At 61.1% G+C, this 20,550-nt stretch overlaps 2 protein-coding genes across 3 annotated transcripts; one reads left to right on the top strand and one right to left on the bottom strand.

Annotated features, from left to right (window-relative positions):
* The first annotated feature begins 857 nt into the window (after positions 1-857).
* Positions 858-3,179, top strand: CDCA4 (cell division cycle associated 4). Its single transcript, XM_046647472.1, has one exon. It carries the CDS (start codon positions 886-888, stop codon positions 1,603-1,605), a length of 720 nt encoding a protein of 239 aa, XP_046503428.1. The 5' UTR covers positions 858-885; the 3' UTR covers positions 1,606-3,179.
* A 3,324-nt stretch (positions 3,180-6,503) lies between these two features.
* Positions 6,504-14,424, bottom strand: CLBA1 (clathrin binding box of aftiphilin containing 1). Of its 2 annotated transcripts, none has more exons than XM_046647002.1 (5): positions 13,275-14,424; positions 11,803-11,948; positions 10,195-10,324; positions 8,813-8,926; positions 6,504-7,205 (listed from the first exon to the last, which is right to left on the bottom strand). In XM_046647002.1, exons 1-5 carry the CDS (start codon positions 13,749-13,751, stop codon positions 7,041-7,043), a joined length of 1,032 nt encoding a protein of 343 aa, XP_046502958.1. In that variant the 5' UTR covers positions 13,752-14,424; the 3' UTR covers positions 6,504-7,040. The 2 variants fall into 2 exon arrangements, with proteins under 2 accessions (XP_046502958.1, XP_046502959.1); XM_046647003.1 differs by having other exon boundaries at positions 13,584-14,424.
* Positions 14,425-20,550: the final 6,126 nt, after the last annotated feature.

Raw genomic sequence — 20,550 nt, 5'->3', positions numbered from 1 at the left:
GGCCGGGGTGAGGCCCAGGAATCCGCATCCCCCTGCAGCCTCAGTACCAGCCCACCCAAGCCACACCGCCTGGGTGAGCTGGGGTTGCCACAAGCCCTGGACAGGCCCCCCCGCCCCGCGGCCTTGCGCGTCCTTTGAAGGAGGAGGGAGTTGGAGTTGGGGGTGCAGTGGCCCCGAGGCCCTGGTTGTGCGTGCCTGTGCCCCGAGGAGCGAGAGGACTGACTGGTGGCCAGTGGCCGGGCCAAGCAGAGCCCTGCACCTAGGACACAGGACAGAGTCAGGAGCTGTGCCAGCCAGGCTGTGCCCGGCTAGAGGGGTGCAGTCAGTGTCCCCTCCTCCGGCCTCGGCCTGGGCCAGCTTTCCAGGAGGGCCACTCAAACACTGTGTGCAAGAGCCCGTTTTTGTGAGAGCGCCGGGGGCGGGACTGGCCCACCGCCACGCAGGAGTCCCTTCAGTGGTCAGGGGCCTGTGATGGGGGCGCCCCGGCACGTGCTGTCCTGTCTGCGGCCCTGGCCGAGGTGTCCCGTCATCCGTTTCAGCCAGTCTCCTCTCACAGGCACCGAAGCCTAGGATTTTGGTGAAGAATTTCCGGTGAGCTCTTTAAAGACAGATTTCTTCCGCTTCTAGTCCAGTCCCCTTCCCAATGGAGATGGTTGTTCTGTGGCTTAGACATGTGTCGTCCGTAACAACCCTCACAGGTCCAGGTGGCGGTGCTTGTATTAGACACACATGCAGAATGTGGCCGTCCTGGGCCGCCCGCCCCGTCCACCTCTCCTGCGTCCCCGTCTGCCATGGGTCACCTCTGACAGTCGGACACTGAATCAGTGTCTGCTGGTGGCCCTGAAATGTGCTAAACAACATCTTCCTTGGTTTCCGCAGGACACGATGTTTGCACGAGGGTTGAAGAGGAAGTGCACGGACAGCGAGGAAGACGGGGAGGGAGCCCTGGCGGCCTTCCGGGCCGCGCCCTCCTACAGCCTGCAGCGGCAGTCGCTCCTGGACATGTCCCTGGTCAAGCTTCAGCTGTGCCACATGCTGGTCGAGCCCAACCTCTGCCGCTCGGTCCTCATAGCCAACACTGTCCGGCAGATTCAAGAAGAGATGACCCAAGATGGGACTTGGCGGGTGATGGCACCTCAGACTGCGGGGCAGGCGCCGCTTGACCGCCTCGTCTCCACAGAGATCCTGTGTCGCTCGGCGCGGGAGGTGGAACCCCCTGGCCCTGGCTCAGGGGACGGCCACGCACTGGACCTGGTTTCTGAACTCTCCACGGCCCCATCTGCACAGGCCCCGAGGAGCCCGCAGAGCAGTGTCTGGGAGGTGGACAGCCCTCGAGAAAGCAGAGGGGGCTTTCCGAAGTCGCTGGATCAGATATTTGAGACCCTGGAGAATAAAGGCCCCGGTTCCGTGGAGGAGCTGTTTTCAGACGTGGACAGCCCCTACTACAACCTAGACACCGTGCTCACGGGCATGGTGGGCAGCGCCAAGTCCAGCCACGGGGATGCGCTTGAGGCCTTGGCCTCCGCAGCTGCCCCACCGCCCAGCTCCAGTTGCAAGGACCTGGGGGAGCTGGACCATGTGGTAGAGATCCTGGTGGAGACCTGAGCCGGCCGCGTGCCCACGACGCAGAGCAGGTGCATCGGGAGGCCCCAAAAAGACCCAGAGCACTGGGGCTGGGAGTGTGCCTGCCCTGCCCGCCGGGTCGGCCCTGGTTGTCTGCGGCGGAGATGATGTCCTGGCGCCGCGTCCAGGCGGCCTGCTCCCCCCACCTTCCTCCTCTAGGGGGTCGGGCAGTTTTCCTACAGGCTGGTCCTCCCCCCGCCAACCTCCCACCAGCCCTGGGCCCTCGTCCCCTCTGCGTCCCGCGACAGCTCCGTGGAGGATGCGCACCACCAGCTGCATCCAGCCCCGTTTAACTTTAGATAGGTGACTTTTTTAAAATTAAGTTTTATATGTTTTGGGCAACATTTTGTCTTAAGATATATTTTCTAAACTTTTTATATTTTTATCTTTTTAGATTTTTTCAGCTATTTTCTTAAAAGTATATTTTTTCTATCAACATCCTCTGCTGCTACATTAGAAACTTCTGTAACCTAAACGGTCCTGGTCGGTGTGTTGCATTGTTTAGCGTGTGAATGAGGACCTTCCTTCTGTGCGTTGGTGCCTGCCCCCGGCCAGCAGGCCCTGCCATTCGCACTCGTGAGTGAGCCCCTTGCACCCTGCCCCGCTCGCCCCGCGGGTCCGGCTGTCGTCACAGGCCTGCCGTGCGAGCGGTGTCTCCGTTAGACTCGGAGCCTTCGGAGGGTCTTATTTATGGCTGTTTATACAGAAGTGTCGCTGGAGGCAGTTGGCCGTCTGCTCAGACACTGAGGCATCTCGGGCACTGCCTGCTGAGGAGCTGACTCTCGGGGGCCCCCTGGCAGCCCCGGGCACATGCTGCAGAGCCCCCTGACCAGCTGGGTTGCTGGACCTGCATTCGTGGGGCCGACGCGCAGAGGCTGCTGTGTGCCGGGTGTGTGTCCGTGTACTGCTGGATTGCAGGGTGCTCACGCCTCGGCTGGTGCTGAGACAGGATTTTGAGACTCAGTTTAAGTCTAGAATGAAAGAAATCTGGATGCGTGTAATTTATGCCCCTGATCTTGAGGGCAGCTGACGGTGGGGTTGGCAGGGCCATGCCATTGAAAAGTTTGGTGGTGTGGTGTGTGTGCCCTGAGACCCTGCACTGGGCACCGAGACTGCCCATGTCTTTAAGATCTTTTTCTCAGGTTTACAAGTAAGACTGTCCTTCCCTGCCACGTTTCCTGTTTCCTTAGAAAGGTTTGCTTTCTTGTGCATGTGACCGTTCTTCAGAATCAGCAATGACCACCTCACTGTATTAAAAATTACCCAGCACAGAGCAAATGTGTTGTTGATTCTCTTCCATGTCACAGTCCTCGAGTGGACCTGTTTCCCTTTTGGTTCTGTGCGCCTGGTGGAGGCGGAAAGGCACTGCGCTTGGAGTGCCCTTCCCCTCGTGCTGCACCGTGCCTGGGCTCTCGGGAAGCTGCGGGTGAAATGCAGAGGCTGGCTCGCAACATCCCCAGTTGCTTCCTTCAGATTTTGAAAGTATTTTCTTCTCGTGGAACGTGGTTTAAAGTGTGTGTGTTTTATAAGCAATAAACCTAAAGCTTTGAGTCTCTGTGGCATTCTGTCTTTTAAGAATATTTGTTTGGTCTCAGCAGTAGCTGTGGGGTCTGTGTGCCAGCCTTCAGAAGTGTCAGGCAGGGGCCGGCCCGGTGGCACAACGGTTAAGTTCACACATTCCGCTTCTCGGCAGCCCAGTTCGCCAGTTTGGATCCTGGGTGCGGACATGGCACCACTTGTCAAGCCATGCTGTGGCAGGCGTCCCACATACAAAGTAGAGGAAGATGGGCACGGATGTTAGCTCAGGGCCAGTCTTCCTCAGCAAAAAGAGGAGGATTGGCAGTAGTTAGCTCAGGGCTAATCTTCCTCAAAAAAAAAAAATTTGTCAGACACTCGGAGGACATGGGCCATGCCGTACTCGGGAGTGAGGCTTGGGGCAGGCCTGTGGGTGGGCTGCCAGCTTTGGCATCTCCACCTGCTGACCCTGATGGGCCGGAGACTTGCCCTCCCTTGGCTCTGTGGGTTCTTTCCAGCTGCCCACTCACTCTGGGGCCCCCTTGGGGTGCTGGTGGCCCGGATGTCCCGGGCAGGGCTGGCTGGTTCCCCTGGAAACTTCTGAGGTTCTTCAGGGAGGAGCGGAGGAGGGTGACCAGTTGCCAGCGAGGATTTGAATGTGGGAGCGAGGAATCAGGTCCCCCAGGCTCCTGTGTGCCAAGGTCACATGTTTTTCTTAAGATTTTTAAAATTTTTTTCCTTTTTCTCCCCAAAGGCCCCCGGTACATAGTTGCATATTTTTTAGTTGTGGGTCCTAGTTGTGGCATGTGGGACGCCACCTCAGGGTGGCCTGATGAGCAGTGCCATGTTGCGCCCAGAATCTGAAGCAGTGAAACCCTGGGCTGCTGAAGCAGAGCACGCAAACTTAACCACTTGGGCACAGGGCCGGCCCCAGTCACGTGTTTTTGTAAACTTTGCAAAAGGAAGGTGCGTCAGCCACAGCTGGCTAAGGCTGTCATGGGTCACCCACCACCCCTCCTTTCCCCCGGCTGGGAAGTTCTGGGCTGCGGGTGAGGGAGGGCTGCGGGTGAGGTGCAGGGGTCACAGTGATGTGTTTCCAGCTGCTTCTGAGTGTGGCTAAGCTACTGCAGCCAGGGAGGACTTCAGAGTCTGCCTGCAGCCACTGTGCCCGCTGTGCGCCGTCCTTCTGTATTTCCTCACTGCCCTCTGCTCTCGGTTCTGCTCGGGACTCCAGTTACACACAGGGTGCACCGTCTGCCGCCGGCCGGCAGATCAGCACATGTTCTGTTCTGTCTCCCTACGGTTCTCTCTGTTCTGTGTGGGTATGTTCTGTCGACCACTCGCCAAGTCCCCTGGTCTGTTCCTCTGCTGTCTGGTAGGCTGTTAACACCATCTAAATAATATTCATGTACAATGTTCTATTTTTCATTTCAAGCATTTCCATTTTGTTCTTTTTTATAATTTCCATGTTTCTGCTAAAGTTTTCCATCTCTTCCCATTCGTTGTCCACTTTTCCCTGGATCCTCACTTCTGCCGTAGTTATTTTACCGTCTTTGACTCGTACCGTTCAGGTCATCTCTGGTTCTGCCTCTGTTGACCACGGGTCACCTTTTCTTGCTTTCTCCTTGTCTGTGATGTTTGGCTGTGTGCCAGACACTGCGTGAGAGAAGCGCAGAGACTGGGGTAGACGGCACTTATCCTGTCCGTTCCTGGAGCGACAGCTGGGTTGCCTCGCCTGCCGTCCACTGGGCTGGACGCCCGTGTTTGGAGGCTGCTGTCCAGACTCCTGCCTCCGCAGGGCCTGGGGTCTGAGCGGGCAAGACGCTGGAGGTCAGCCTGCACTTCACAGCCCAGCTGCCTTGTTTTTAGCTCCCTGGGGGTTCTTTCCACTCTCTGATCCAGGCCTTTCCGCCCTGCTGCCTCTTCCTCAGCCTGTGGAGGGCAGGCCCCACCCTGGGATGCCCCAGACAGCGCCCACGGCTGCCCTGCAAACCTCCAGGCTTGGCAGCAGGAACGCCAGCGTGCCCACCAGCGGGGGTGTCTCTCAGCCCTCGGGCCCCCACCTCCTGAGAGAGGCTGCCTCCTCCAGCCCCATCCACTCCGGGCAGTTCCTTTCAGCCCTCCCTCCTTACCCCCAGCTCTGGGCACTCTACTCCAGGCATCCAGCAAAGAGCAGAGCCAGAGGTGGTCCGGGCCTGCCGCCGGCCCCCCAGGCTCTGGCGTCTCTCATTCACACCCTGGGGATGAGCGGCCGGGGGCCTCGGCCTTCGCTTAGTCACTTTAGGTTTCTTTGTATCCTGAGCTGATGATTCCAAACCACGGTTTTGTAGCTGGTTGGGCTTGTTCTGGTCAGGGTGAGCATGACCGCCTCTGACAACTTGTACGTCTGAGCCAGAAGTGACCAGTTGGCACTTATGTGTGCAGGTCTCCCAGTTCAAAAAGGCCCCTGCTGCAGCAGCCTGGGCAGACTCAGACTGAAGCAGAGCCAGCCCTGCAGACCTGATGTCTGAGGGACGGGCAGTGAGGGGGGTGGGCCACGGCTCTGGCCGGGGAATGTGTTAGGTGGTGGCACCCTTCACTGACGGAGAAGCTGGACAGCAGAGCCGGGGGCTGGGGCAGAGTGCAGACCGGGGACCTGCCGAGTCTGGGACTCTCAGGTGAGAGCCGGCTGGCCGCTAGACTGGCTGGGCTGGGAGGTGCCAGCTTCCAGCCAGCGGGGCGGGGCAGGGTGGGGGGATGGAGTGAGCCCAGCGTCCGCGTTTGAACTGGGGGAGGAGGCAGAGCGCAGGACAGCATACTTTGGGTTGTTGAGCCTGACTTTAACTAAAGATTGGGAAACTGGCCGGTCCCCAGGAGACCCAAAGGTGGATGCTGCCCTTTGGCAGAAGCAGCCTTGCAGAAAAGCAGTTTCAAATTGCCACTTCTTTCTGGCTGAAAATGAAAAATTAAGGCAGATTTCCAAACATACAGTGCGAAAAAACCTGTCCTGCCCCTCACATGCGCTTCCAGCCATGTGTGGCATGGCAGAGGCAAGTGGCCAAGGGCGTGGGGTGCACAGTGACAGGGGAAATCTGCCAGTCACCATGCAGCCCCACCGTGCCACTATTTGGGTCAGACACCTGGGTGATGCAGCTGGCATCTGAGGTCGCCTCCGGCTGTGGTCTCCCAGCCTCAAGTGTGGCCTTGGCGGGACAGCGACAGCCAGGCTCCCACGGCGCGTGTGCTGGACAGTCCGCCAGCCTCGGCCCCCCAGGCCTGCCCTGAGGACCAGGAGGGGCTGCCTCCAGGGCGGGCTGGAGTGACAGGGTTTCCCCCCCAGTCCCCGCAGAGCGGATGAATGAGCAAGAACATGGACTTATCCGGGCTCATTTATTTCATAAAATCTTACAAAAATCAGTGCCACTGCTTGGCTCGCCACCTCTGCCGATGAGGGCGCGGAGAGGCCGCTGGGTGGGTGCTCGGTAGGCGAGCGCTCATGACGCTTTGGGGACAGCAGACCTCAACCCCTCATGTGTGCCCTCAACCCTGCCTATGCCCGTGGGGATGAGGTGTGATGGGGTGCCATCAGGACTTAAGAGGTGCCTGGACAGCTGTCCCCAGTGATGGCCCCAACTGAGCGAGGCCCCTGGTGCCCCCAGGCAGTGCAGAACAGGCAGCCGGGCCTGGGCTCCTCACAGGCGCCCCCTTCTTGGTGAGGATGGGCTCTGCCGAAGCCCGCAGCCTCCATCTGACCTGATGAGACCCTAAAATTGGCTGGTGGGCGCAGGGCAGGTTTCCACGGAGTATCCGGGACACTGCCTTGGGATTTGGGAAACCCCTCCACAAAACAGTTCTGGTTTCCAGTACTAAACCCAACAGTAAGAAAATGTAAAATTCCTCAGAAAGATACCAAGTGCTCCGTTTTAGCAAACGTTACTGTTAAACAACATCATTTTTAGGTTACGTGGAGGGAACATCTTCTTTTTCCTTGGAAATGTGATGTGCTGCGTGTTTCCGTGGAAGGGCGTCTTCAGAAAGAGGCTGTAAGTGATCAGGCTCCCCTGTCTGCCACCGGGCGTCCCCGAGAGCTGACGGGGAAGAAAGGATGTGGTCAGCGGCTAGTGACGCCAGTGGGCCGCCTGCCCGCCTGCCCACCCGCTCAGGGCCCTCAGCGCCGAGGGCCCCATCTCTGCCCAACATTCCTCCTCCTCTCCCTTGCGGCCGCAAGCGCCTCATTACGCAGTCTAACCACAGTGGGCAGGGCGCAGGGCTCCATGACCTCTCCCGGAGCAAACGGCAGGACCTCGCCGTGAGGATGCCACCTGTGTGTGCAAAGAGCCTGGGGCTGCACCGGGCTCCTCATCCCGAGTGATTCTGTGACCCTGGCCTGCGGGTCCCGTTTCTGCAGTGGGGTCACAGGGCCCTTGTGCTGTGTGTCTGGCAGTCTGTGGAGGACGCCACCACCCTTCACGCTCTCACCCTGCAGTGTCCACTGCTTGACCAACTACGACTTTCTACCTAACAGCTGCTGGTAGACGCCGTGCCCCAGTGGGCCACTGTGAATGACGCCGCGCCCCAGTGGGCCACCGTGAATGATGCCGCCATGGACATGTCCATGTCTTGTTGCTCTAAGATGGCCTCACCATTCTCTCTAGAAGTTTCCATCTCCTGCCCTGTGGTGTCCTCCAAAGAGCAGATGGATGCAGGGTGCCCCGGCACCCCTGGAAACGGCCGTGTGCCTGGATGGCGAGGGCCGTCTCCTGTGTGCCCTGGCACCCCTGGAAACGGCCCCTTGTGCCTGGATGGCGAGGGCCCTCTCCTGTGTGCCCCGGCACCCCTGGAAACGGCCCCTTGTGCCTGGATGGCAAGGGCCCTCTCCTGTGTGCCCCGGCACCCGGCTCCGCCTGTTGGGTAGCCACTCGCCCCAAAACCCCACTCCTGCTGAAAGCCCTGCTCCCTCTGCTCCTCCCCACTGCCTCGTCCCTCCCAGCAGCCACGTGCAGCAGCCTGTGCCTGCCCCTCCGCTCCACGCACTCTCCACACCGGTGACTGTCAAAGCAGATCCTCATGATGGACATGCCACCATGGGCTGCTCCCCTGGGGCCGGGGCTGGGGCTGGTGTGTACAGTGAACCCCACGCATACTCCAGGGGCCCGGCTACGTGTGCTCCCAGAAGGAGGAGCACCCCTCCAGGCCAGAGCGTGCGCCAAGGTGGCTGGCCTGGTCATGGCGCTCCTCACATCCCTGGTCTGAGGGTGGGCAGGAGACCCCGTTCCCAGGAAGGGATCTCCTTGCCCTAAGAAAAGAGGGCTACAGGAAGAGGCCCCTTACCACCCACCCTCTTTCTGCCTCGAGCCCCACAGGGACAGGGGACGCTGGCAGCTGCGGCTGGAACTTCAGGCCACGGAGGAAGGCTCTGGACAGACCCCGCGGCTGCCCCCTCAGACCTGGATGTCGGCTGCGGCCCTGCCTGCCCTGCCCTTCCCTGCAGCCCTGCCGTGCTCCCACCGGGCCCTCCCCTCGGGGCTCTGGATGGCACCTGCGTCCTGCCGCGGTAACGCTTTGCCTGGCTGCCATGGAAAGTGAATGCCGTTTTTTCACAAGTCCCCAAGAGTTAAAGAAAAGAAGTTAGTGACTCAAACACAGAGGCCCAGCAGCCAGCATGGCCCCAAACCCCGTCCCTGGGGTGGCTCACCTTGGTCTGGATCAGCGCTCTGCAGCGGTGCAGACGGAAGCCGTGCGCACTGGGGTCCCCGGGCTCCTTGAGATCTGGGCCTTCCGCAGTGTGGCCCTGGCCCCCGGAGAGGCTCTGGGGAGACAGCGCCATCAGCCGTGGGCAGGCAGCTCACAGGTTGTTTTCCCCCTGCTCTTCTTTCTCACCTAGGCCCCTCCCGCACATCGCACCGCACAACGGCAAAATGCGGTGACTGTGTGAACACTCTGTGGGTGGCCGGCCAGGCCCTGCCCTCCTGTCACCTGGCTCCTGGCCACCCTGTCCCTCAGGACCACAGTGCCCCTCGACACTCTCAACAGAGGTCTGTGCTGCCACCTCCCGGCTAAGCCACCTGGCCTGCCATGGCCTGGAGCTGTCCCTCCTCTGAGCCTCCCCCTGCGCCCCCTGACTTCCCTGCACGAAGACACAGCCAGGGTGGCCCTCTCGGGGGCCTCCTCGCTCCTTCCGGCCCCTCACTTCCTTCCTGGACACTCAGTGTGGCCCTGGGCCAACATGACCACCATTCCTGTGCCCGATCTTCACCGGGGCTTGTCGGCCACCCCTTTTGAGTTTTTCATGTTTGAAAATTTCCATAATGCTTTAAAAATGGAAAAAGGTCCTTGCCAACACGATTGCTGGAAGGCAGCCCCCACTCTAATTTGCATTTTCTTTGATAACCCATGAGGCTGACCCTGTGTAAGTTGGTGTGAGACCAGTGCACCCAGTGAGACTTGTGTGCTGTGGCCTCTGGTCGTGGCCTTAGGGACCCACCTTGTGGCTGATGCCACGCCTCTACCTGTACCCCCTGCTCTGTGGCACCCATGTTCACTGTGTCCATGCCAGAGCCCCCTGCCCTGCCCTGGGCCCGCTGCAGCCCCCGGCCCCCACGCCCACCACCTCCATCAGCACCTGTGGTGCAGATTCGCCCTGTGGCCCCCAGAGGACACTCCTGCTCCGCCCGTGCCCTGGCCGACTTCTCCGCCCTGCGCAGCTCCCCCAGGGGCCTGCCCTCCTGGCAGGGGGTGTACTCACGGCGTTCTGCTGTGGCACCTCCTTCACTTCGGGCTGAGGGCCGGGCACACTTGGATGCTTGTTGGCCTGGCCCCGGGCAGGTGCCTAACGCCGACGAGCTGACCAAGTCAGACAAGGGGCACCCCATCTCGCCCCGTCCCGTCCCCCTACCCTGCCAGAGTCACCTTCTGAGAGTCAGCAGCTGCATCACCTCAGGAGAAAGGGCAGCAAGGCCTCCCCCTTGGCTGGGCAGATGGCTCTCTGAGGTGTGCCGTGGCCACAGGGTGGCGAGCAGAGTCGCTGCGAGGTCCCACCGCACCCCCAGGAGCCCGTCTCCACCTAAATCACTTCACCTTCTGAGCAGCATCTATTCCGAGAACGAGAAAGAAGTTTTCCTGGCAGCGGGACTCGCTCCAGAGGCATTGGGATGTCAACGTGGTGTCTGTGTTCTGAAGAGCTCTCCAGAGTTTTCTAGATTCAGAACTGAAGAGAGATGCATTAATTACAAGGTAACCTAGGAAACCTTTGGAATAGAAGAGGGGCACCTGACCCTGCAGAATTCCTCAAACAGAGCACCCCTCAGGCGTCTGGGCGGGGTCCCTCATCTGTTCGTTCATCGAATCCACACCCACCAGGCTGCAGCCACCCCAGCACCAACCCCCCCAGCTTTATTCTCTCCTCACAGCAAAGCCCTGTGCTGACTGATTTTCATTACTGAGTGTTCCCTTCAGGGGCAGAAGCTCTGTGAGGCCAGACACTCCGCTGGTCTCGTTCCCCAGTGATCTCTGGTGCCTAGAACCACTCTGGGCGCCATGAAGATGCTCCCAGACTAAGGGGAGGCCGCGTACTCGGAGGAGTGAACCAGTGAATGAGTGGCTGTCACGCACCATCATGGGTGCTAAGCCCGCCTGCCAGCAGGGAGGGTAACGTGGCACACGGCTAACCACAGCAGGCATGGATGTGCTAAGTGCCCAAGTCATTTCCAGACCACCCTTGTGCCTCAGCACCCAGGATGACACCAACCTTGCAGCCCACGACAGTGTCCATCCCTGCCCAGGCCCTCACCCAGGCCACCCACACCCAGGCTCACAGTGCCACCAAAGGCCCCTCTACCCACCCACCCACAGGCCTGGACCAGGCCTTGGGGAAACACTACACCCAGAAGGCATGCCAGCCATCTGGGCAATGGGGTCACCGTCCTTGGGGCTCCAGGCCTCTGTCCCCAGCATGCGCTGGGGTGCCCTGGGGCAGTCACTGCCTTGGACCCGGCAGCAGGCCTGACTGCAGAGCTCTCGGACTAAGCTCAGCCTGCTCAGCAGAGTGCAGAGGAACCAGCAAGCTGGCTCACACCAGCTTCACCTCCTGCTGGGGTCTCGGGCCAGCAGGCCTCGAGCTCCCCACCCCATCGCACACCCCAAGTTAACCTTATTTTCCTCTCACAGCTCGTGCAAGGGTGTCTAGAACATGGGCATCTGGAAACAACTGCGGTGGTGACTCCCTCGGGCAACCGGCCCCAGGGACCTGCAGCCTTGCAGGCAGCCCCAGAACACAGGCAGGCTGACCCTGGGGGTTGAGAATGTCCCTCCACGGCACTGGGGTGTTTTCACTGTGGTTGAGGCCCCCAGGAGGTCCCTGTGCCCACTGCCCAGGCCCACCAGTTCCCCCTGCACCCCAGCACTCGCAGTGAGACACGAGGAGCTGGCACCACCCCGTCTACTTTGCTCCTGGTGAGCTTTCGGGGGAGGGGGAGGCAGAGGCTGAACATGGCTCTGAGAGGAGGGGTCACGGGCAGACCATCAACCTGTGCTGACCGGTCCCCCCATGGGGACCCTGTGACCCAAAGGTGGCCGGAAATTTTCTATAAAGGTAACAACAAATGGCCTCATGCATCCACTTTATCAACCGACGGGATCAATGCAGAGCTGCTAGAAGAAATGTTGGTTGCAATTCAAGTTCATTACCACAATTTATGTACAGATCCCAGGCCAGGTTTTTCTTCACTGCTTATTTCTAAGAAAAGGTCTAAGGTGGAAACATCTTCAGTTGTCTGCTGGACTGGTACTTCTTGAAAAGCAAACCTAAAAATGTTCTCATAGTTGAGAATGGGCTGAAAAAAAGAGAAAAACATCCCAAAGTTAGGAGAAATACACACATCATGTCAGCTTATTCCAAATGCATAATTTTGGTACAAATGACATTTGTAAATGATTGTATTGTTACTGCTACCATAACCTTACGTATTCCGTCCTCAGAATCACTGGGCTGTGCAAATCACGTGGTGGGAACCACAGGGCACACGGGAAAAGTGGGCCTAGGGCTCAAGACTTATAAACATCGTGAGTGACATGTGAAAAAGACACCAACGAAAACGTTAGCACAGTTCCCACGTGTCAGCTGGTTAAGAAATCCTTCCATGCTACAATAAATATGATATTTATTGAAAAAAGCTCTGAGGTTGGCAGGTTGTGAGCGAGTGTGAAGTGCTGGGAGGAGGCTGGCTGAGGGTGGGCGGGATCCTAGCGCCAGGTGAGGGTGTGTGCATAATGCCAGGCGGCTGCGGTGCCGTGGGCGCTGTGTCTTCCCACGCGCCTCTGATCTGCAGGGCGCGGTTTTCTGCATTCGCCTGGTGTTTCCTGCGAACTCTGCACTCTGCTCAGATTGTTCCCTGATGCATCAGTCACATTAGCAGACAAGTCCCGTTTTCAAAACTAGCGTTACGGCAGAGTTGACGGCGTGATGAGTGCATCTCGTCAGAGCTCCAGGAAAACACGGACTGGTTTAGAAAACTGGCCACCCCCAGAACCTGCAGAACCTTCTCTCCTCCCTTCTTCCGTTACTGTTTTTGTACTTTTGTCTTATAGTGTTTGGGGTAAACCATCAGGAAGAGATGGCAGAGAAAGAGGAGCAATGAAAGGAAGAGGAAGACAAGAAAAAGAAGGGTCAGAGGCTGTCAGAAAAGAGGTAAACACTGGTGGTCAAGTCAGGAGGGCAGAGTGAGGGGCAAGGGGGACGAGGCTGGGCACTCAGGGCTGGCTCCAACGCCTGGTCATTACATAGGCTGAAATGTGACTCTCGGGGAAGTTTTCTAAATAAGTAGACTGACTATTCAGACCACAATTCAGTTCCCCTCGTGCCCTGAACTAGGGCCAGGAAAGCACAGCTGGGTTGATGGAAGCAGGTGGACTGGAGGTGGAGGCCTAAGGAAGGAAAGGAAGGTGGGGGCCAATGTGGCTAGACCCAGGGAGGAGTGAGCAGAGAGGGCAGCCCAGCTCCACTTCTGCAGCCTCATTCCTTCCCTGGCTCAGGAGCACGAAGCCCAGGAGAGAAGCAGATCCCTTCCCTGGCCAGCCCACCAAGGCCTGAGGTCTGCCGGCCTTGCAGCATATAAAACACTTCCTGTGCAACATGGTGAAGAAGAGAACTTGAGAAATACCTCAGAAGGTGGGACAGTGGCCGTCCCAGTCACCCGGGGTCCACCCCGGTGAGGCTGGCGAGAACCACGCTCCTTTTGGGCAGAAGGAGTTCTCGGCAGCAGAGGTTCCGTGGGCCTCTCCGGGAGTCCAAAGGACTGAGAGAACTGTTCAGACTTGGTTGAAGATTCCCGAAAGCCCTCAAACTCCCCCCAGGCACCGCTGTGTTCCCCTGGGTCCGGACCACTGGTGGTGCAGGTGGTAAAGCCCTCACTGCGCCCGGGGATCCCGGCGTCCCCATCTGTGGGAGGGAGTTGGGAGCGGGTTCTCACCCACTCCACATCGTCGCCACTCTGTGCCCCAGGTGTCTCGCCTGCACCGCTGTCTTTAGAAGCCTGGTGGAGGGAAACCTCGCCTGCTCCCTCTGCGAGGTCACTCAGAGACCCGCTGGGAGGGAGCACCTGGCCAGGCACTCCCCCCAGCTCTGGCTGGCCTTGCATGCTGGTGCCGCCAGGCCCGCACAGACGCGCCAGGAAGATGCTCAGGAGACATACACACTGCTGTGCTGGGGCTGCCCAGGGCTGGACAGGGCCTGGGGGGCCGCCTGCTCGCCGCTGCCCAGTAGCTGCTGGTGGCTTCCTCGGGAGTGTGAATAGCCTGGTGTGGGTCCAGTGTCGCTGTGGAACGGACACAAACTACACCCGCAGCCTGGTCACCCAGGGGAAAGTGAGCGGGGGCTGCCCGGCTTCCTCCTACACGCCGACGACCAGTCCCGCACAGGGGCCTGTCCCGGAGACCAAGGCGCTGCGGGGTCGGCTCAGCCGGGGAGGGTGGGCGCGCTGCGGTGTCCCGCCCCGGCCGGGTGGGCAGGGGTCCGGAGGCCCAGTCTGGCCAGGGGGTAAGAGTCCGGGCACCCAGAGGTTCCCACGGTAGGTCGGGATGGGACCCTTGCGGGGCGGGCCGCAGGGCAGCCCGGGCCGGGTCCGAGGCGGCGGCTCCCAAGGGACGGGCTGGGCGCGCTCGGGCCTGGGTGTCCAGCTGGGGCCCGCACCCACCTCGCCGCGCTGCGCCGCCGCCTCCGCGCGGGCGCAGCGAGCAGCTCACCGACCCCAAGGCCCGCGCCGGCCCGTTGCCCGGCAACAGCGTGCGCTGGCTCTGCTTCCGGCGTCCGCCGTCGTGACGTCAAAGCGCCTGCGCCGCGCGGGGCGTGGTATCACCAGGCCCCGCCCCCTGCGCCTGCGCAGGCCGGGGCAAAGGGAGCAGGGGCTCGCCTGCTGAGCGTGGGTGGGGTCCGTCCTGTACCTCTCCGGCGCGGCGTGCGGGGAGGCTCCTATTTGATTGTAGGAGCCGTCGTGTCGCGGCCCCACGTGGAGGGGACGCCCTTCACGGCCCCGCGGCCGGGGATGCGCAGGCGCCGTGCTGCCCCGCCATTACCCTCCCAACACACCCCGCGGCTGCTGCAGCCCTTCCCCGCTGCCTGCTGTTTCGTGGGCTGCTCCGCTGCCCGGGATGTCTGCGTGGCTGTGTGATGCTTTCTCCCTGGGACTCGAGGCCCCAGGAGGGCTCCTGAGTCCCCAGAAGCTAGTCCCTCCTAACGTGTGGGCGGATGAGGGTCCGCTGCCTGCGGGCAGGAGGAGGGGCACCACCCCATCCCTTTCATGCCCTGATTCATAGCCTGGTCACCAGCCAGCCCCAAGGCAGAGCAGGGCCAGTAGGGACCACAGACAACCAGCCCCTCCTGCTGCCACCTGCCCCAGGGGCAAGGGGTACTAATGGGTCAGCCTTGCCCTCCTGCCAGCTCCCCTCCCAGCATTCCAGGTCTTTCCCTATCTACCTTGATGAGTGAGCTTGACTTCAGCCTCCCCAGACGCGGCCATCAGGCCCTGGCCGAAGCCCTGATGCACACCCTGCCCCTCTACCTCCATGCTTACATTTCTCCAGCCTGTGACCTCCTTGGGCTCTGTCCTGTTTGCATGAATCACCCGCTCCCTGGTCCTTCTCAGCCAAACTACTGAAAATTTTAATTTTAAAAATTACCAGATGAGATCATTCCCTGAACGCTGGACCGCGCTTCCTGTCCATCCCCACCACCCCCGCTTCCTGAGGGGCACAACAGCCAGCAATGCCTGTGCGAGCAATGCAGTCAGACTGCCCAGAGCTGGGCTGACACTGGGGTGACTGCGAGAAGGTGACAAGATGCCAGCTCTCTCCTGCGTTGATGTCACCTGGGGATAGTGTCGGCCTCAGGTGGTCCTGCTGTCCACCCACTGCTTGGACCTCCTCATCCACTTTCCTTGCCATCTTTGAAGACCAGGGAGCTGGAAAGGGGTAGGAGGAGTGTTGTTCTCATGTACAGGATGGGAAACTGAGGCCCAGGCCCAGAGGCCTAAGTGAGAAGTGTTGCCAGGGCTAGAACCAGCTCTTCTGACCCTCAGCCCTTCCCCACGGCCTGCCTGGACCTCAGGGAAGAGAGAGGATGGCACTGTGACCCTCAGGGTGCAGGATAAAATGACCCCACAAAACAGGCCCGAGGGTGGGCTGATCTGCATCACCTGGTGGGGTAGCTGAATCTTGCCAAAGCTGTCTGCCTCCTGATCCCCAGGACCTGTGAATGTGGGGCCTTACAAGGCAAAGGGCCCTTATAGATGTGAGTAAGTTAAAGCTCTTGAGATGAGGAGATGGTCCTGTGTTAGGCCACTGAGCCCAGTGTAATCACAAGGGCCCCTCCAAGGGGGAGGCAGGAGGCTCAGAGTTGGAGAGAGAAGATGGAAAGATGGAAGCAGAGGTCAACTGATGCAGGGCCATGAGCCAAGGAACACAGGTGGCCTCTAGAAGCTGAAATGAGCAAGAAGGATCTGCCCTGAAACCTCCAGAAGGAGTGCAGCCCTCCTGACACCCGAGACTGTAAGAGAAGAAACTGTGTTGGTTTAAGCCACTGCGTTTGCTGTTCTTTGTTACAGCAGCCACTGGAAACTGATTCCTGAGTGACCCCTGGCTATCCCACCAAGGAGGTGCTGGGGGAGCCAAGACTCAGAGGAGGCGGCAGAGGTGACCCCAACATTGGGTGCCCAGCCCTGGCTGCAGGAGGGGGTGGGGACAGCCCGAGTAGCTGCCAGTGGCCCCTGGTTCCTCAGGCCATTGTCTGGGCAGACTGGGCAGGACATGGGGCATGAGCTGAGGCCAAGCCTCCGGATCAGGGGTAGGGCAGACAGCTGTTCAAGTGTAAAAGGCTTCACCTGCTGGGGGAGACTGGCCAGAGGAGGCAGGTCCCCATTAAAGTGGGGGTGCAGGGGACACAGGCCACGATTCCCCCAGGGGCCATGGAGGGGGTGGGTGCAGTGTGGTCAGGAGAAAGAGCCCATGTGGCCCTCCCGGGCTCCTCAGGTCACCTCAGTCCATCCCTGAGCCCCAGCCCTGCTGAATGGGGGTGAGGGCAGCCAAGCCTGTATCCTGGAAGCAGCTGGCCTCCACTCCGCCCAGAGCCCCACAGTATCCTGGGCCTCCCAGCCTCACCTGCTGAGTGATGGGGAGGGGTCCCTCACCCTGGGAAACACCTTGGTGTCCTGCTGCTCTGGCGTCCTCTGACCTGAGTCCTTGGGGTGAGTGGAGGAGGGCGCCAGGCCTAGAGCAGGCACTCAGCTTAGGGGAGAGTGAGGCAGTTAGGGGCCAGAGGCCAGCAGACCTTGAGCCCTCCCCCACTGCCTCTGTGCAAAGGACTGGGTGGGAGGACACATGGCAGCTGAGGAGCTCCCAGATGCCCCCACAGCCTGTTATACCCCTCTAGCTGGGCTGGCTGAGGGCAGGGACAAAAGCAGAGCTATTTTTGCTTACGCTGCTGTGGCTGCCGCAAGGAGGCATCAATCATTGATGCTCTGGGCATCCCTGCATGCCTGAAGCGGCTGCGAGCTGCCAGCAGGGAGTGGGGCAGGGCCTGCGGAGACATGGCCGTTAGCCTCAGCTCCTCACTCTGGCCCCACCAGTTCCCTGCACCCTGGGCTCTGGTACCCAGGAACCCCGCCTCGGGAGGCTTCTGGAAAGCCCGAGACCCCTGACCAGCAGGCCAAGGCCACGGCTAGACTAGGCCCCGATGTCCCTGGCATGGCGGTCCTAGGGAGGAGGTCAAGCCTGTGTCAACAGGAGAGAGCATGGGGCTCCCCAGAACCACCCAGGCCCCTCTGTGGGGTGACAATCAGAGATGGTGTGGGGCCTTGTGTGTGCCAGAGGTGGCTGTGAGTTGGGTCCATGTCCCCATGCTTCTACAGGGCCAGCAATTCCTGAGCCATGCCCAGCTGCTGTGGCTTTCCCCAGCCGAGTATCTGTCCCCAGAGGGGGACATCGGGACAGGCTGAAGCCAGGCATTATGACGGGAGCTCCTGGCAGGGCAGGACTCTGTGGTGGGCGCATGGCCGGGCTTTGACTGGGGGCAGGGATGGGCAAGGAGTGGCACAGATGGGCTTCATGGGTCCCACCCAGGTAGCTTGCTCCACTCTCTGGCCCTGTGACCCTGGGGCCAGGTTGGGGCTCCCAAGGTCCCCACAGGCAGGAGGAAGGATGGGCGGGAGGAGGCAGGCTGGCCCCGGGGGGTGAGGGCCAACTTATGGGCCATCTCCCTCTACATAGCTGTGGCCAACCATCTGTGGGGTACACTGCCCAAGGGGCCAGGCCCTCCCACAGGGCGCCAGGGGGCATGTGGGGGTGAGCACAGCAGATGAGGCCAGCCCCCTGCCTCAGAGCAGGCAGGAGAGGAGAGGGGGCAGCCCCAGGGTCGGGGGAGGTCCCTGCCCACCCCAATCCTGAATCTGGGGCCCAGAGCCAGTACTGAGTCAACTCCCTGGCTGCAGACTGACCAAGGCCCCCGCAGGACAGTGTAAGGCTGCCCAGCCCTCACCAAGACCAAGGGCTGGAGTGGCCCCAGGGAGGGTCCTTGCCCCAGCCTCCTCTAGCCCTGGCCAGCCAGAGGTCCCAGGGACCACTCGACTGCACAAGGGCTGGGCGAGGGCAGGGGCTGTCCACACCGTGGTGCGTGGCTCAAATTCTTCTTTGGCAGCTATGGAGACCCCTCTCTTCCTGGCCTCTGCTTAGGTGGGGCAGCCCCCTGGCCTCCCCACCCAGAGCTCCATCCATCTCCTCCCTGCAGAGCTGACAGGAGCCACTGTAGCCCCATATGCATCATGCCGGACAATCAGGGTATGTCACATGGAGTGAGGCCACTTCATTTGGACGGGAGCCCAGGGTCACACACCTAATGGGGCAGGGGGACACAAAGCTGGGTCTGTGCCCCAAGGTTCCTGATTGTGCAAGACTACCCCTTGTTCCCAGGCCCCCACAGTCAGACTCACACACCCACAGGACAGGCAGGCTGAGACCCCCAGTGGACCCAGGCAGACGCTGGGCACACCCAGGGACACAGAGAACGCTTCCTCCCTGTGCCCACGAATGACTGGCTCCTGGACGGACAGAGCGGGGTGGGTCCTCAGGGAGAGAGGCGAGCACAGGGTCTCCGGCCCCTGGGCAATGCTGCCCAGCCCAAAAGAAGACATGAGGGCAGGAGGCCTGAGACCATGCCCCAGGGTCCCCACCTGAAGGACAGGGCTGTGCCCATTGTGCCATGGGCTCCAGGGGCGGGAGGCTGCCAGGGCCTCTTCCCGGCAGTGATGTGCGTGTCTGTCTGACCTGCTACTGGAAGGCTGCCCGGCTGCAGCCCGGCTAACGGGAACTGCCGAGCATGAGTCATCCCACTGGGCAGGCTCACCTGGGCCTGCCGGCTGTGTGCATCCCCAAGCCAGCCCGGGAGTGGTGTGCGCATGTGTGGGTCTCTGTCCTATTGTGCATATTTGGGCATGTCGGCCTGAGAGGTTGCACGTGTATGAGTGTGTGTGTGCCTGTCTCTGAGTGCATGGGGACATGTAGATCTGTGTCTGTGTGTTGGCGGGTGTGTCTATCTGTGTCGTGTGTGTGTCTGTGTGTGTCTCTGTGTCAAGTCTGTGTGGTGCTCCTGTTGCAGTCTGGCCTCTTTCCACCCCAGGAAAAGGGGGGTGTGTGTGTGTGTGTGTGTGTGTGTGTGTGTGTCCATTCGTCAGTTGCAGCACCACCAGCCCATCCCAGGCAGCATCCGGGAACGGCCCTCCTTGGTGGTGGCCATGCTTTCCAGGGTCTGTCCTGGCCCAGGCTCCCCACGCCGAGGCCCAGCAGGAGTCATACGCCCCAAGGTGCCCTTCCTCACATCCACACAAGGCTGGGCCTCAGCTACCTCCCTACTAACAGGGAAACAGAATCCTCCTGGACCTGCCCTCTCCCTGCCCACTCCCCTAGACATGCCTCCCTCTGCACAACACCCAAGCTAGAGTCCAGGGTGGCCCCCACCCATCCCCACTCCAATCTCTCTGGGTCCCCTCTGCCAGCTTCCAGAGCATCTCGGATCCTCGGGCTCCCTCCTCACCTCGCCCCCCTGGTCCAGCCCCTGCCCTCTCGCAGGCCTCCTGACTTCCAGCAGTGCCCCTCCAGGGACCCCCCCACCCCCGAGCCTCCTGGGTGGTCTTTGCTCAGCTCCCAGGCCCAGACTTGCTGCCCTCTGCCCCCAGCCCCACTGGGCCGAGCTCACAGCCCCGAGCACCAGTGCTGGCTCTCTCATTCCCATCCTCTGCACACACAACAGTCTGTTGCCTCTGTGCAGAACACTTCTCAAACTCCTGAGGTCCTGGCCTTCCAGGACCGTGCCCCCGCCCCCACCGCCGCACCGTGCTACCCCGCAGGGCACACATCCAGGGCAGGGCCCGTCGGGTCAGGTCACAAGCCTCTCTCTCTCTGAGCTCCTGCCCCTACGGCCCCCTCAGGGTGCCCCGTACCCCAGCTTGTGTCAAAAACGTCCGTCTCCGGACTGGGAGGTAAGACCGGCGCGCGGGTCGAGTCGAATCCGGGCGCTTCGATGGGGCGCCTGGAGACTCCTCCCTGGCGGGGGTCCGAAGCTTACTCTCTGGCGGGGACAGGCCGGCAGGGGGCGCGGGGCGGGGCTGGGCTACGCGGGCGGGGCGGGCCCGGGGGCGTGGTGCGAGGGGCGGGGCCTGGCGGGCGGCAGCCAATGGGCTGAATGAGGCCGGCGGCGCCGCCCGCCCTCGCTCCGCAGTGGCCGGGCCGGCTGGGCGGGCCGGGGCGGGGTCCGGGCGACAGCAGGGTCGCGGGGTGCGGGCTCTGTCCGCAGTCCGAGGCCGGCCGCCAGCCGCAGCGCCGGCCGCGGAGGCAGAGCGCGGCGCCCGCCCGCCCCCGGGCCGCCCGCGCGCCGGAGCCGAGACCCGCGACTGG

This window comes from Equus quagga, chromosome 20 (genome assembly GCF_021613505.1).
Source record: "Equus quagga isolate Etosha38 chromosome 20, UCLA_HA_Equagga_1.0, whole genome shotgun sequence".
Lineage (NCBI taxonomy): Eukaryota > Metazoa > Chordata > Mammalia > Perissodactyla > Equidae > Equus > Equus quagga.
Note: the sequence above shows the minus strand (reverse complement) of the source record. Positions and strands in the feature narration are given on the sequence as shown.

Bases quoted from the DNA above. Each gene is read 5' to 3' on its own strand.
- CDCA4 (XM_046647472.1), top strand. From the start codon at position 886: ATGTTTGCACGAGGGTTGAAGAGGAAGTGCACGGACAGCGAGGAAGAC.
- CLBA1 (XM_046647002.1), bottom strand. From the start codon at position 13,751: ATGCAAGGCCAGCCAGAGCTGGGGGGAGTGCCTGGCCAGGTGCTCCCT. The intron at 11,949-13,274 runs GTATTTCTCAAG...TCTTTTTTTCAG, and splicing joins CCACTGTCCCACCTTCTGAG to CCCATTCTCAACTATGAGAA. The intron at 8,927-10,194 runs GTGAAGTGATTT...CTGTCTCCCCAG, and splicing joins GAATAGATGCTGCTCAGAAG to AGCCTCTCCGGGGGCCAGGG.